Raw genomic sequence first — 14709 nt, 5'->3', positions numbered from 1 at the left:
GCCGGCTATCTGTGTTTGTTGGCGTTTGTTGGATGGAGTTTGACATGACAGTTGGTTTTATGAACATTCTAAAGACTACCACCAACAGCTGCCAACTTTAGAATGTTGGAGTTTGTTGGAGCAGTGTGCAAGCTCCTTAAGATCATACCAAGCTGTAACATTCAGAAGAACAGGACTTTCTGTGAGAACATACATACATACATACACACACACACACACACACACACACACAGACACACACACACACACACACACACACACACATACATACATACACACATACATACACACATATTTGTGAAAGTGAAGATGGCAAGAATATTCAAGAGAACCAAGAACACAAATTCAGGTAAAACAATTTTCTGTGAGCCACAAGAGACAATGACAGCCATTACAAGAGTGTAGTTGTTTTTTATTTTTATTTTAAATAATCCTAATTTAGTATGCCTTGCCTGGCCTACACACTCATTCCCCCCCGCATACACACCAATAAAAAAATATAAAGAGAAATTAAAGTGCTCTTATTTTTTTTTTACTAAGATATACACAATCTTTTTGGAGCAAAAATGTTACTTTACATAGAACATCAGACACTTGTTTCTTAAAAAAAGAAAAAAAAAAAAAAAAAAAAAAAAAAAAAAAAAAAAAAAAAAACTAATTGATTTGTTTACTGTATTCAGTGCATGTAAAAAAATAACACATGTAAGGCCTGACTGAGAGTTCCATAGCGGTTGGCAATGCGTGCAAGTCAATCCACTTATGTAGGTGCTAACACATGAGTGCATATAATAACACACTCACTCTTTCTCATTCACACACACAAACACACAGAGACACACGCGCACGCACGCACACACACACACACACACATTTAACTCCATAGTGGCAGGCCAGGGGGTATATCCATGACTACCTCATGGTAATTATCCGTGTCATGTCAACAAAATGATGTGACACACTGAGTCAAGTTAAAACACCACCATGTTATAGAATTTAAAAACTGCGCGTTGTCATGACACCATAAGGAGTGAGGGTCAGCTGCAGTGTGGATGACTAATATATACTGCTCTGCTTGGAGTTAGCCACAAAGTACATTAGAGTTCAGAGTTATCAGAGACAGGTGCCCATGTCCGTTACAGGAGTGGATGCAAACGTTTCCACAAACACACACACACACACACACACACACACACACACATGTGCGTGAACGAGTGCAAAACATCACATACCTGCCCACATTGATTTTTGACATGATTGAGTTGTGATTGGCTTTAAAAAGAACAACAGGTAAAAGGTCTTTTACATACTAAACGGTAAACAAAGACATCGCGCCCGTCGCCTGGGGCTCCGGTATGCCACGCCACACCACACTGCACTGACGTGTGAAGCTGCAGATCGACGACCCCGTTATTCTGGGGGAAGCGCGGGGCTGGCACAGAGTTACTCTGAACACCACTTCCAGCTGATCGAGTAGCCTATCCACCCGCAGCGTTTCAGCAAAGTGGATATAAAAATAGAGACATTTGAGACCCTGAATGTCAATCAGTGTTTTCGTCGTTTCTGCGGTGCTAGAGAAATTAAAAAGTGACACAATTTCTCCTAGCTGGGCTCTGCAACTCACCACTCACACTCATTTCATTATATTTGTAGCTGTGAATTCGTTTAAGACCTATTCCTCGGAAAGGGAGTGGGGTAACAAACTAAATAAAGTAAAATAACATAAAATAAAACCAATAAAACGAGGACTGCTGCTGATTAGAGTGTTATCGCCATTAGATGTCTAAATGCTCCGTTTTCCCCACAATCCTGGTGTGCGTAACAGCTCACCTGTGGCACCAGGGTGAAGAGGTGTAAGTATGTGTGTATGTGTATGATTTGTGTATCCATTTGTGTGTGCATGTGTATGTGTGTGAGTGTGTGTGTGTGTGTGTGTGTGTGTGTGTGTGTGTGTGCATGCGTCTACATCAACGTCTCTTTGTGGTGTCTGATAATGTGTTGGCTCTTCTCCGAGGGCCGGCGGAAGCCCTTGGTGCAGTAGTCGCAGCGATGCGGGTAGTCCTTGGTGTGGATGGATATGACGTGGCGCTTGAAGCCCGAAGCGTCCGTGGTGTTGTACTCGCAGTACTGGCACTGGTAGACCTTGCGGCCGCTGTGCGTCTTCATGTGCTTCTTGAGCTCCCCCTGCTGGCGGAAGCCGCGCTTGCAGCGCTTGCACTTGAACGGCAGCTCCTTGGTGTGCACCGACAGGATGTGGCGGCTGAGCGCGAACGGGTCCGACGTCTTGAAGTCGCAGTGCCGGCACTGGTGCACGCGGTTGCCCTTGTGCGTCTCCGAGTGCTTCTTGAGCTCGCTGGGCCGGTGGAAGCCCTTCTCGCAGACCTCGCACTTGTGCGGGAAGTCCTTGGTGTGCACCGAGATGACGTGGCGCTTCAGGTCGCTCGAGTTGGTGCTCTTGTGCTCGCAGTGTGGACACTGGTGCGTCTTGTGGCCCTGGAGGGCCTCGGCGTGCCGCTGCAGCTCCTTGTCGTCGGCGAACGCCTGCGGGCAGTGCGTGCACTTGTACGGCAGGTCCGAGCCGTGCTTGCTCTTGACGTGCGTCTTCAGGTTGGACTGGTCGGCGCAGCGGAACGGGCAGTGCGCGCACTGGAAGGGCTTCTCGCCCGTGTGCGTGCGCATGTGCTTCTTCAGCTCGGACGGGTGCCGGAAGCCCTTGGCGCACTCCACGCACACGTGGGCAAAGTTGCGGCTGTGCACGGCCAGCAGGTGGCGGTTGAGCAAGCCCTGCTCGGCCGTCTCGTACTCGCAGTACTTGCACTGGTGCATCTTGGGCTCGTCCTTGTCGCGCAGGATGAGCATGTTGGAGCCCAGCGGGCTGGTGGCCTCGTGGTAGCGCCGCGTGTACTCGCTGTACTCCGGCGGCCGCTCCGTTTCCCGCTCTCGCTCTCGGTCGTTCTTGGCGCTGGAGCTGAGCTTGTGGCCCTCCAGGTGGTTGTGGAAGCTGGCCTTCTTGTTGGTGGTGAAGTCACAGTCGGTGCACTGGAACTTCTTCTTCAGCATGTGGTCCGGGTGGTTCTTCATGTGGCGCTTGAGGAACCCCCGCGAGCGGAACTTCTTGCCGCAGATGTGACAGGGGTAGACGGTCAGGGGCTGGCCGTCTGGACCGATGATGACCGCTGGGGAGGTCCGATGGGGCAGGGAGGAGACAGATTAAAATATGTTACTATAGTATAATATATATACAAATACATTTATATATGTGTTATCAGACCATTTTTCTCATGTAAGTTATGAATTAGTAGTTATTATAATAATATTAATATTATTAATATTAATATAGTTAGTATAATAATATCATACATTAATATCACAAATCCTAAACTTGAACATTAGAAGACATTACCATGAAACTACATTATCTAAATATTCAATATGAAGTATTAATTTAAATAATAATCCATTACACAGCTTTATGTGTTATGTACCTCTGTTATGCTATAATACACTGTAACCAAAATGAGTGTTTTGGATTTTGACCACAATAACTACATCACACATTCTTGCAGTGACTCTAATGCCCATGTGATGCCCATGTGATGCCTACCCGTCTGGCACTGCCGCCCTTCTGGGCCCTTCTTCTTCTTCTTGGCCTTCTGCTTGAGCACGCGGTTGGTGCTGACGCTGTCGCTGATCTGCAGGTACGGCGTCACTGCGCCCGGCTTGCTCTCCAGCCGACCCTCCAGGTTATTACCTGAAGCCAACACAGAGGGAGTTCATGGTCACAGTCCGCATGTGTGGGCTTGGTGCACACTTGAAATGAAGTGTAACTGTGGGGGTACTCAAGTAATACATAATCCAGTGATTTTCTCTAACTCCGATTCACATTATTATATTTTTTTTATCTTCTTATCTTTCTAATACTCACCCACACTTCAGTCTTGTTTACTGAAATTTTGGAAATCAACATATCTTCTCTTAATTTTTCTATTTCATTTATTCTTCTTTAAAGTTGAGCTGGCTCTTGAGCACAGTAATGTTCATTACTGATAAATGCCTATTTATGAGACATTTGAGACTATTTATGAGTACATGACAATAAAACCTGCACTTGAACTAATCCTAACCCTAACCTTAAACCCAAGTGTATATTGCAGCACAAATAATACTGGACTAATACACTAATATGTAGTACATTTCAGGTCACACAGGCTGCACAGACCCTACTTTATTCACCATCATTCCATTCTTCCAAAAATGGAACCCGTAACCCTCTAAATGACTTCAGACCTGTGTTTTTTCCTTGAAGTAGATGCGAGTCCCCTTCCTAATCCTGCCACCAACACAAAAGGGCCACAGGACACAGGCCAGAGGAAGAGACCACTGCCTCACCATAAGCGGCCGCCCAGGCCACAGGCACCAGGGTTTTGTTGGCGGGGGAGTCGTCCAACTGTGCCTCCTGAATGGCAGAGGCCTCCTCCTCCCCTACGATCACCTCCATGTACACCTGGTCTGCCATCTCAGCACAGTCTGCAAGGGGAGGAGAGACAGAGAGGGTCAGGCGGTGAAGGGACACAACCTTATACCACCACCACCATCATCAGTAAAAAAAAAACATGCTACAGGATACAACATGATTTACCATTGCTTCTGATTATTGTATCACAGTTTGTGTGGTATGCAGATGGTTGGTGCCATAGGGGCAGCCGTGGCCTGCTGGTTAGTGCTTTGGACACACACACACACACACACACACACACACACACACACACCTGTAACCGGAGGCTTGCCGGTTCGAACCCCGACCAGTAGGCACGGCTGAAGTGCCCTTGAGCAAGGCACCTAACCCCTCACTGCTCCCCGAGCACCGCTGTTGTTGCAGGCAAATCACTGCGCCGGGATTGGTGTGTGCTTCACCTCACTGTGTGTACACTGTGTGCTGAGTGTGTTTCACTAATTCACGGATTGGGATAAAGGCAGAGACTAGGGATGCACGATATATCGGCGGCCGATATATTATTGACCGATAAGTGAAAAAATGAAAATATTATTATCGGTCCGATAACAGAATTCTGGCCGATAATTTGGCCCGATATTTTTTAAAGTCCTAATTTAGGCCTACGTAAGGTCCGTCTGGCTACACTGAGCTACTTGAGCTTGGTTGGCTATATTTTTTCCTCAATATGTCAGCGGTGTGAATGTATTTCACCACTCTAACAAAATCTGTGGATATACGTTCATTTGGGAATCTGTGCATCTCAAAATCCTCTCGTGAATGATCCGCCATTTAACCTTACCAGAGCGGAGCTCAGCCCTATCTAGAACCGTCTTGTGCTGGTGTGTTTGCACTTTACTGCGCTGGTCGGGAAACAAATAAACAAACTCAAGTAGTGGGACGAAAGTACATAAGTAGGCCTAGTTCTAAGTTGTGTTTTAGTATTATATTTGCATTACTTTAGCTTGGGTTTTGTATTATTACCTAGAAATATGCTAACCATTCCTGCTTCAGTTCCAGAGTAGACGGACATAAGATACAGTCTGAGGAGTTGCAGCTTTATTCAGTTATCCGCAGTTGAAACTAAACCTAAGTTTCCCTCACAAACTCTGATTTGGTCACTATACTGTAGCTTATTCCCAGCTGAGCCGTTTATGAGTGTTTAGTCCTAAATGAAAACGATTCATATTCTCTAGCCACTCACTGGCAATTCACTGACGTCAGGTGCACTTAAAGGAGCCACACATACTGTAGGGCTAGGCTACTGTTATGTTGACTACTGTACTATTGAGGACTATTATGAGTTCTGTCCACCATTTGGTGGTAGGTAAAATTACTGCAATACAATTATGCTTATTAAAAGCTTTCCCCAAATCACTTTTCACAATTTGTTTTCAAGAGTAATATTATCGGTTATCGTATCGGTATCGGCCACAACAAACCAATAAATATTGGTTATCATTATCGGCCCTAAAATTCCATATCGGTGCATCTCTAGCAGAGACCAAATTTCCCTCACAGGATCAAAAGAGTATATATACTTAAACTTATCAAAATAATCCATATTGCCAATAATGCCATTAATTTAAGTACGAAACAGACACAGATGACCTGAGTCCTTAGGTGATGGTAGTGTAGTGGCTAAGGAGCTGGGCTAGCGTGCAGTAGCCTGAAAAGTTGTGGGTTTATTTCCCGGTTTCCACCGTTGTGCCCTTGAGCAGGGCACTTAACCCAGAGATTGCTCTGGGGACAATGTAATCCCTTGTAATATAGTTGACATATGCATGTCACTTTTGATAACATTAACATTAACATCTTAATGAATAAATGTAAATGTCCAGTTCCTCAGCCAGCAGCAGTCATTCTGTAGGAGGGTACGCTAGAGCGTAAAGGCTAGTGGTGACTCTTACTCATGTCCTCGTCTCCCTGGCTACTGTCCTTCACGGTCATGTACACCATCTTCTCCCGTGGCAACCGCGTCGCCACCGCCGGCTCCAGCACTGCATGGCCGTTCTGGAAGTCACTCTCCGTCACCACCTCTGTGCCACCTACACACACACGCACACACACACACACGCACGCACGCACACACACACACACACACACTTAGTGATTTATAACCCAAGTCATGGCAGGCTATGCCTCTAATCCAGATGAATTTAATGAGCAGTCAGCAAGAGTTGTAAACAACATTTCACGTCTTGAAAAGTGCTACACAAATCAAATGAATGATTGTTTTTTTATACATTAAAAATCTCATTATTTCCGCCATTTCCATACAGAGAATGTAAGCAGTAGGATAGGGAGATGAATATTATTTTACATTCAAAACAACCTCAGACAGCTATTAACTTCCCCATTATTTGAGCAATTATTTTAACAATCTCAGAAAGAAAACAAAGACGTTGCTAATGGAAACGCGAACGTGTTTGTGTGCACTTGCCGATCTCCACGTCGTCGTCAGCCTCGGCCTTGAAGATGTACACCTTGATGACGTCGGAGCCGTAGCCATCCTCTTTGGAGTCGCCATCGTCCTGTGTCACCGCCGTGCTGATCTTCAGGGGCGTGTCGCCGATGTCCAGCTTCTCGCCGACGTCATCCACTACACCACACAACAGCAAAGCACTAGTTCACCCATCGGAATGCTGGATATTTATTGCTGAGCAAAAACATGTTTGGTCTGGTAGCTAGCTGTGGTCCTGGTACTGTGACAATGAGATGTAATGTAAGCTTAGAGCAACTAGTGACATAGAGGAGAATAGGGAGAAGGTGGAAGGCTTTGTGATGCTGTAAGGTGTGACACAGTGAACAGGTAAGGAGGGGTAAAATCTCCTAGAAGGTAGAAGTGGGCTCCTTCCAAACTTTGTTTACAAAAACATCCTTTATATTCAATCCTTAACCCGTCCAACTGTGGCACTGTGACCTGTTATCTGCAACATTATGATGAATATTTCATGTAGATTTGTATAATGTAACACATTAATGAACATCACAACTGGAGTAATGTGACAGAAATGGATCCGTGGCTAATTTCCATCTGCAGGTCCTAGGGGCAGGCTGATGAAATACATTTTAAGTGCGTTCCTGGAGGTCTAAGCATGGCACCTTAGGCTAGTTAAACCCACTCAGTTAAGCACTATGGAGTCTGAAGAGAAACCTGCTTCAGGGCTGGTTCCTGGATTTTGGTGTATTATCATAATGCCATGTGAAATCTAATAATTTTAAGTTAAGTTAAAAAAAAAACTGAAAATGTAGGGTAATATTTTCCTAACTTCCAAGTAACTCCTGTACGGCATTCTTGTACTGGACAATGGCAATACTTTGTCAATACATATTCCTATGAATTTCACATTCTGGAAAAACAACTTTCCAATAGGTCTATAGTACACTACAACAGTAGAAATCAACCATATCATTGTTGATGATAGGCTTGTACTCAATTAGAACCCACTAAACAGAATCACTGGAACTATGAAGTTTGTGAAGCCTGATTCAGTGTGTGGTTGGGCCTCCTATCTATCTGGGTTTGTTGACATACATCAGTCCATCCCAGTGTTCTCCCTGTAGTGACATTCTGTTAGTTCTGTGCTTGTACATGAACATGCAGCGCTTACAGGAGATCATGAGGTAGTCCTCTGATGTGGTTTTCCCATCCTCGTCCGCCTCCGTGTTGATGGTTACCGTGGACGCGGGCACGCCCTTGTGTGCCTGGATGACCGCCGCCTCTCCACCCTCGGCAACCATCACCTCCTCGGACACCAGCTCGTGCTCCAGCGGGCCGCCCACAAACACTCCCACCTGCTCGTCCACACCCACCCCTCCCTCCTCCTCCTCCTCCTCTTCCTCCACCTCTGCCTCGATCAGATCGGACGCCATCAGCACATGGTGGTGGTGGTGTTGATCTTCATCCTCCCCTTCCTCCAGAGCCGCATCCTCTTCCTCATCATCATCCTCCTCCTCATCATCCTCCAGGGCCTCCTCGATGGCCACCTCCGCCCCCAACATGGGCTCGTGGGCCATGATGACATCAGCGGCCTCGTCCAGGTCGGACGCCTCCACCATCTCGGCCTCCAGCGCCTGCTCCAGCAGGATGCCCTCGTCGGTCACCACGTCTGACACCAGCACCGCCTCTGGCACCGACACCACGATGTGGTCGCCGTCGATGTGGGCCATGCCCCCCATCCCTGCCACTGGGGGGCGATGGAGAGTAAGCGAGAGGAGATGGAGAGAACAAGAGAGGAGCAGAGAAGAGAGGAGATGGAGAGAACAAGAGAGGAACAGAGAAGAGAGGAGATGTTAGAAGAGAGGAGATGGAGAGAACAAGAGAGGAACAGAGAAGAGAGGAGATGGAGAGAACAAGAGAGGAGCAGAGAAGAGAGGAGATGGAGAGAACAAGAGAGGAACAGAGAAGAGAGGAGATGGAGAGAACAAGAGAGGAACAGAGAAGAGAGGAGATGGAGAGAACAAGAGAGGAACAGAGAAGAGAGGAGATGGAGAGAACAAGAGAGGAACAGAGAAGAGAGGAGATGGAGAGAACAAGAGAGGAACAGAGAAGAGAGGAGATGGAGAGAACAAGAGAGGAACAGAGAAGAGAGGAGATGGAGAGAACAAGAGAGGAACAGAGAAGAGAGGAGATGGAGAGAACAAGAGAGGAACAGAGAAGAGAGGAGATGGAGAGAACAAGAGAGGAACAGAGAAGAGAGGAGATGGAGAGAACAAGAGAGGAGCAGAGAAGAGAGGAGATGGAGAGAACAAGAGAGGAACAGAGAAGAGAGGAGATGGAGAGAACAAGAGAGGAAAGGAGGAGATGGAGAGAACAAGAGAGGAGCAGAGAAGAGAGGAGATGGAGAGAACAAGAGAGGAACAGAGAAGAGAGGAGAAGAAAGAATTGGAGAGGATGGGCAGGAGACAGACAGAACAGGAGGGGGAAAAAAGGAGTACAAAGGAGTGAATTATACGTCATGGAGGATTCACAGTGCTGGCATACTTTTTCCACAGAAGACAGCACCAGACAGATCTGTAAGAGCTCTAGGCCAAATTGTGTGGAATAAAAGTAGTAAGGATGCACTCTGCAGATGGCCTTCATTATTACATGGGTTCATAAAACACAAGAAGCCACTCAGCTTTCTTTTTGTTGCACCCCACAACAAAAACACCAACAACAAATACCCTCCTCTCCCCTGAAGTAGCTCTGCTCTCCTCTTCTCTGCTCTCCTCTTCTCTGCTCTCCTCTTCTCTCCTCTGCTCTTCTCTGCTCTCCTCTTCTCTGCTCTCTTCTTCTCTGCTCTCCTCTTCTCTGCTCTCCTCTTCTCTCCTTTTGTTTGGTTTGTTTATTTGTTGTTGTTGTTGTTGTGGTATTTGTGGGCCAAGTATGTCACCTTTATGGTAGGTCTAATTTTATAACATTCCGACAGTACTCAAAAATGTAATTGGGGAAGCTGCCTCTCCCACTGCACATTTTGGCACACCTGCATGCATTGTCTGTAAAGCTCTATATAGCATGGTCTCTATAAAGTGTTTATATTATTCTGATTAATATTATCATGTTGACTTAAATCCTTCCAAACATTTTGAGAAACTGGGCTTCTAAAGGTCTACAATAATAAAAAAAAGAGTGAAATTTCAGGACATACAACCAACCACTAAACGGCCTCCTCACCGAAGTCCTGCATGATCATAGCGTGGGGCATCTTCAGATCCTGGGAGTGAAGCTCAAGAAGGCCTCCACCCTTGTCCATTGGCTATGGTTCCGCTGAGCTATGGGAAAGCACATAGAAGAGAGACACAGTGTTGTGACGTCGACTTTCCTAGGTTCACATGTTTTGAGTGCTGAACCAAAACTATGAGATTAGTTGAACATACCTTCACATCTGATTCCTGTGTGGGCTGAGTAAGTGCAACGTGAAGGTTCGGTTCAGCTGTTTCATCAGAGAGCTGTGAACTAGAGAAGGAAAAATAGAGTTAGAGCATCACTGCTCCAAAACAAATATGAAAACAACACTTCAAAGGCCCACATAATGTTCACTAATTCAAACTCCCTTATCCTGCAGCAATGAATAGCTAGTCCTTCCTTTCAAGACTCCATATCTCACTGCACTTTGGACGCTAGGATGTTTGGATAATCATGAATGTGTTTCAGATTACTATAAAGAAGCCAGATTTGCTACAGTCGGCTACTTCACCTGAGCTCCCTCAATCACCAAGCTCATCTCCATTGAGTTTCCAGACTACAATCCAGCTTAAACTGACCTGAGATACCCCAGCAGCACCACAAGGCTACAAATATACAAGTCAGGGTTTCCGTTGTCCGGTAATTGCCGGACATTGGCCGGGAAAAAATGAAATGTCTGACAAAATGAAATCTCTCCGATCAAATTGTCAGATTGAAATTGGCTAATAACCCCGTCCCTCTAACACAATCGGAATTTGAGAATAAGCCTAAAATGTAGGCCTATACCAAAGCAAGAATACGTCCTTTGGCTATGTTTTAAAGGAACAGGCTCTACCGTTTGAAAGTTATTAAACAACAAGCATATGCTGCATTTCAAATAGGAAGCGCACGCTTAAAACATCTGTTAAACAACGAACGAATGACTGAGACGGTTCAAACATGGCTAGGGCCAGGCAGACTAGTCTGAAAAGCTTTTTCAGAGGCCAGACGCGATGGATGAAGGTATTTGGTAATGCCTGAAGCCTCAGATGTCTGGTCGATTCCACCACCAAAAGAGAAAAAGCCGGAGTGTCAGGCGTATCTGTCAGAATCAGTGACGTTGGAAGTGGAGGTGCAATAATAGAATATTTGACCGGCATATCATCAAAATGTCCGGAAAACAAAACCTCTGCCGGTCACTTTGACCGGCACCATTTCTTTCAAGCGGAAACACAGGTTGAATACTCAGTATATACACACACACACACACAAACAAACATGTCTCCAGGGATTACAGAATGAATGGTCTGAAAGAGAGAAAGTATCCAGAGAGCGGATGTTCTGTGTTGTTGATGCCAGAGGTCAGAGCACAATGGCCAGACTGTTTTGAGCTGATATTAAAAGGCAACAGTAACTCAAATAACAATTCGTTACACGCAAGGTATGCAGAAGAGCATCTCTGAACACACAACAACAAAGAGCCTTGAAGCTGGTGGGCTACAGCAGCATAAGATTGCACCAGTGCCACTCCTGTCTTCTGCTAAGAACAGGAGACTGAGGCTACAATTTGCACAGGCCCACCAACATTGGATAATACTAGATTGGGGGAAATGTTGTCTGGTCTGATGAGTTGTGACTTCTGCTGCGACATTTAGATGGTAAGGTCAGAATTTGGCAAAGATGGCCAAAAACATGGATCCTGCCTTGTATTAACGGTTCACGTTGTTGTTGGTGGTGTAATGGTGTGGGGGATATTTTCCAATTGAGCATTGTTTAAATGAGGGGTCTCCAACAGGCAGCTCGCGAGCTACCAGTAGCTCCTCACCTGTTTCTGAGTAGCTCTCAAAATAAGGTTTAAGGAAAACGTTAGCAAAATTAATAACAAAGTCACTTGGTAAACCTGATAAAATTCCTATCAAATCAAATTCACAATCTACAAAGACAGAAGGTAAAGGAATTGAAAGGAGCATTAAATCGCATACAAAACGTATTCAGCTGTTTTGGGTGGAGATCAGCTATGTGAATACATGCTACTACTGAGAGCCTATAAAACACGAGTAGCTCTCGGCCATGTTCATTTTGTCAAAGTAGCTCTAGGAGGAAACAAGAAGGGAGACCCCTGGTTTAAATGCATAGCCTACCTGAGTATTGCTGCTGACCACGTCCACACCTTTACAACCACAATGTTCCCATCTACTGATGGCTACTTCCAGCAGGATAGCACACCATGTCACAAAGCTCAAATTATCTCAAAACTGGTTTCTAGAACATGACAATAAATTCACTGTACTCAAATGGCATCTACAGTGATTAGATCTCAATGCAATACAGCACCTCTGGGTTGTAATGGAACGGGAAATTTGCTTTTTAGCATGGACAATGTCATTTCCAACACAACCTGTCACCATGTCATTTCCACCATCACCACCGGCACCAGGCTACAAAACCGTGAAGAAAGCAGTGGAAATGGCTCTGGCAGAAATGACATTTTGCTCTTTTTTCTTTCTGCCAGTTGTGAGAGTTAGCATTACATACACACAAAAAAATACACAACATGACCTTGGATTTTTCCAAATGCTTTTACATCCACATGAAATATGAGCCATTTGGAAATGACGCTCAATAAACATCCTCTCATTTTTACTTGTATCGTTCTTCCTTTAATTACTCCCTACGGAAATCAAACCCATGCATAAAAGGCCTCGTATCACATACAAAAGAATGATTGAGCCATGGTTATGTGTGACAAAAACAAAAAAAAGTTTTTAGTTTTTCTTATTTCTTCCAGGGACAAGAAAAGTACCATTGTTGAAGAATTACTCCCCTGATAAAGTGGCCAGTGAGTGTATACTTATCAGACAATTCAACAAATTCAAAACAATAATAGTTTTTTTTACTAATTGAGCTTGAAGTCAAAGAGATATATCTTTGTGCATTAAACTCACATCTTACATTCAAGGCAATAAGTTAGTGATTCCTTTAGCTGAGCTTGAAAATGCTGTACCTAATGTGATATATTGATACCTTCTGTTACTTATATGACAGTTATCCCTCTGAAATTCTACTGCGTCTTATTTGCTTACTTAAAACACAGTTGTATTTAGCTTATCTTTGTATGTTATCAACGTTATGCGCGAATGATTATGGATGAATAACCAACAATTATACTGTAGTTTAAGTGTTTGTGTGTTCTTGGTCAGTGATGTAGTTCTGATAACAGTCTGATTTTCTCACGGTACGTGAAGCAACTTCCCAAATGACGTAAATAGTCCCTCGCGTCACATCAAATAACCACTGGAAAAATACAGCCAGCGTGTGGAGTGCTAGTCTGAGAAGCTGAAAGCTAAATTTGGGCGGGATGCATACCGCTATCCCTAGCATAGTAGAAAGCGATGTTTGCATCGATTACAAATGTTGTAGATAAATGTTGATTCATGCATTCACGCAGGTCTTCCCTGCACCCGTCACGCCAAGTTTATATACCCAGAGCTCTTTGCTGCACAGCAGCCTTGGAGCATGATGGCCGTCTGTTTGGTTGCTGGCTGCCAGGTTAGCGTGCAAGCAGTCTCCCCTTTGAGAAACACTCTAGATGTGATGTAAATAACCGCTTAGCCTGTAGGTTATTACAATTAACAGGTGAACTTTTGCTATAGTAATAATAACAGCTATGTACTACGTGTGTAACATGTGTTATGTTTTCCGGTCATAACATGCATTCCGCGAACTTGATAACCAAGCGTTTCGATGCAGACATCCTGCGACAGCAGCCGACATCTTGTCTTCCGCCATTTTAATTATTGCTATGTGGCTAACTAGCGCTAGCAACGCAGCTATTTACAAATAAATGCGTTCAGAGCATTGCATACAGAAATGCAATGACGGTATATTGACAAATTACTGCACCGTGCGGTAAACACATCCAGTCACGTCCAATCGGACTATGAAGACGTGTGTACTGTGTATTTTCTAATTAGTCGACGGACAAGCTAGCTAACTAGCTGGCTAGCTGGAAGGTGCATGCAGAGGCTAACATTGCTTAGGCCCGTCTTCGGCTTTGTTGTGTTTCCGACAAGGCCCTAGCAGGCCAAGCGGGCCCGCGCCGAAAATTCACAGCGCAAAGTGCACTGGTGAAAATTATTTTACCTGTTATTACACTCCTCGTAAAGCGTCAGTAAATATCCTTGTTTCTTGTATTTTAATCTGTCGTAGTTTTCCTGTATTTTTCCTCGGTATGGCTACTGCGGCCTGTACATTCTGAATCCTCGAACACTTTTCCAGGCCTCGGCCAATCAGGCTGCTCGTTGACAACAGAGGAGGGAGGGGGGCAGACAATACCGCGCGGCCTCGCTCACTGCTGTCCTGTCTATTTACGTCACTCGCTTGAAAGCTGTAGCGGTTTTTTTCTGCCATATGATCGACTTGCAAGCTGGTGCATAGGCTATGCTAAATATTATGTTACTACGCATATCAGTGACTGAATAAAGATTATCTGAATCTATGCCCCACCACCTAGCCTACACACGGACCCAGTGGGAATAACAAAAAGCTATACAAATTGAATGCATCCCTA

General features: G+C 45.0%; 1 protein-coding gene across 2 annotated transcripts; it reads right to left on the bottom strand.

Moving 5' to 3' along the window:
- Nucleotides 1-395: 395 nt before the first annotated feature.
- Nucleotides 396-14495, bottom strand: znf711 (zinc finger protein 711). Of its 2 annotated transcripts, XM_048231947.1 has the most exons (9): nucleotides 14283-14495; nucleotides 10352-10430; nucleotides 10149-10246; nucleotides 8104-8679; nucleotides 6933-7091; nucleotides 6400-6537; nucleotides 4387-4524; nucleotides 3602-3748; nucleotides 396-3173 (listed from the first exon to the last, which is right to left on the bottom strand). In XM_048231947.1, exons 3-9 carry the CDS (start codon nucleotides 10225-10227, stop codon nucleotides 1960-1962), a joined length of 2451 nt encoding a protein of 816 aa, XP_048087904.1. In that variant the 5' UTR covers nucleotides 10228-10246; nucleotides 10352-10430; nucleotides 14283-14495; the 3' UTR covers nucleotides 396-1959. The 2 variants fall into 2 exon arrangements, with proteins under 2 accessions (XP_048087904.1, XP_048087905.1); XM_048231948.1 differs by lacking the exons at nucleotides 10352-10430; nucleotides 14283-14495 and having other exon boundaries at nucleotides 10123-10235.
- Nucleotides 14496-14709: the final 214 nt, after the last annotated feature.

The sequence above is a fragment of the Alosa alosa genome, chromosome 21, assembly GCF_017589495.1.
Source record: "Alosa alosa isolate M-15738 ecotype Scorff River chromosome 21, AALO_Geno_1.1, whole genome shotgun sequence".
NCBI classification, from domain to species: domain Eukaryota; kingdom Metazoa; phylum Chordata; class Actinopteri; order Clupeiformes; family Clupeidae; genus Alosa; species Alosa alosa.
This window is presented reverse-complemented; position numbering and strand designations above follow the sequence as displayed.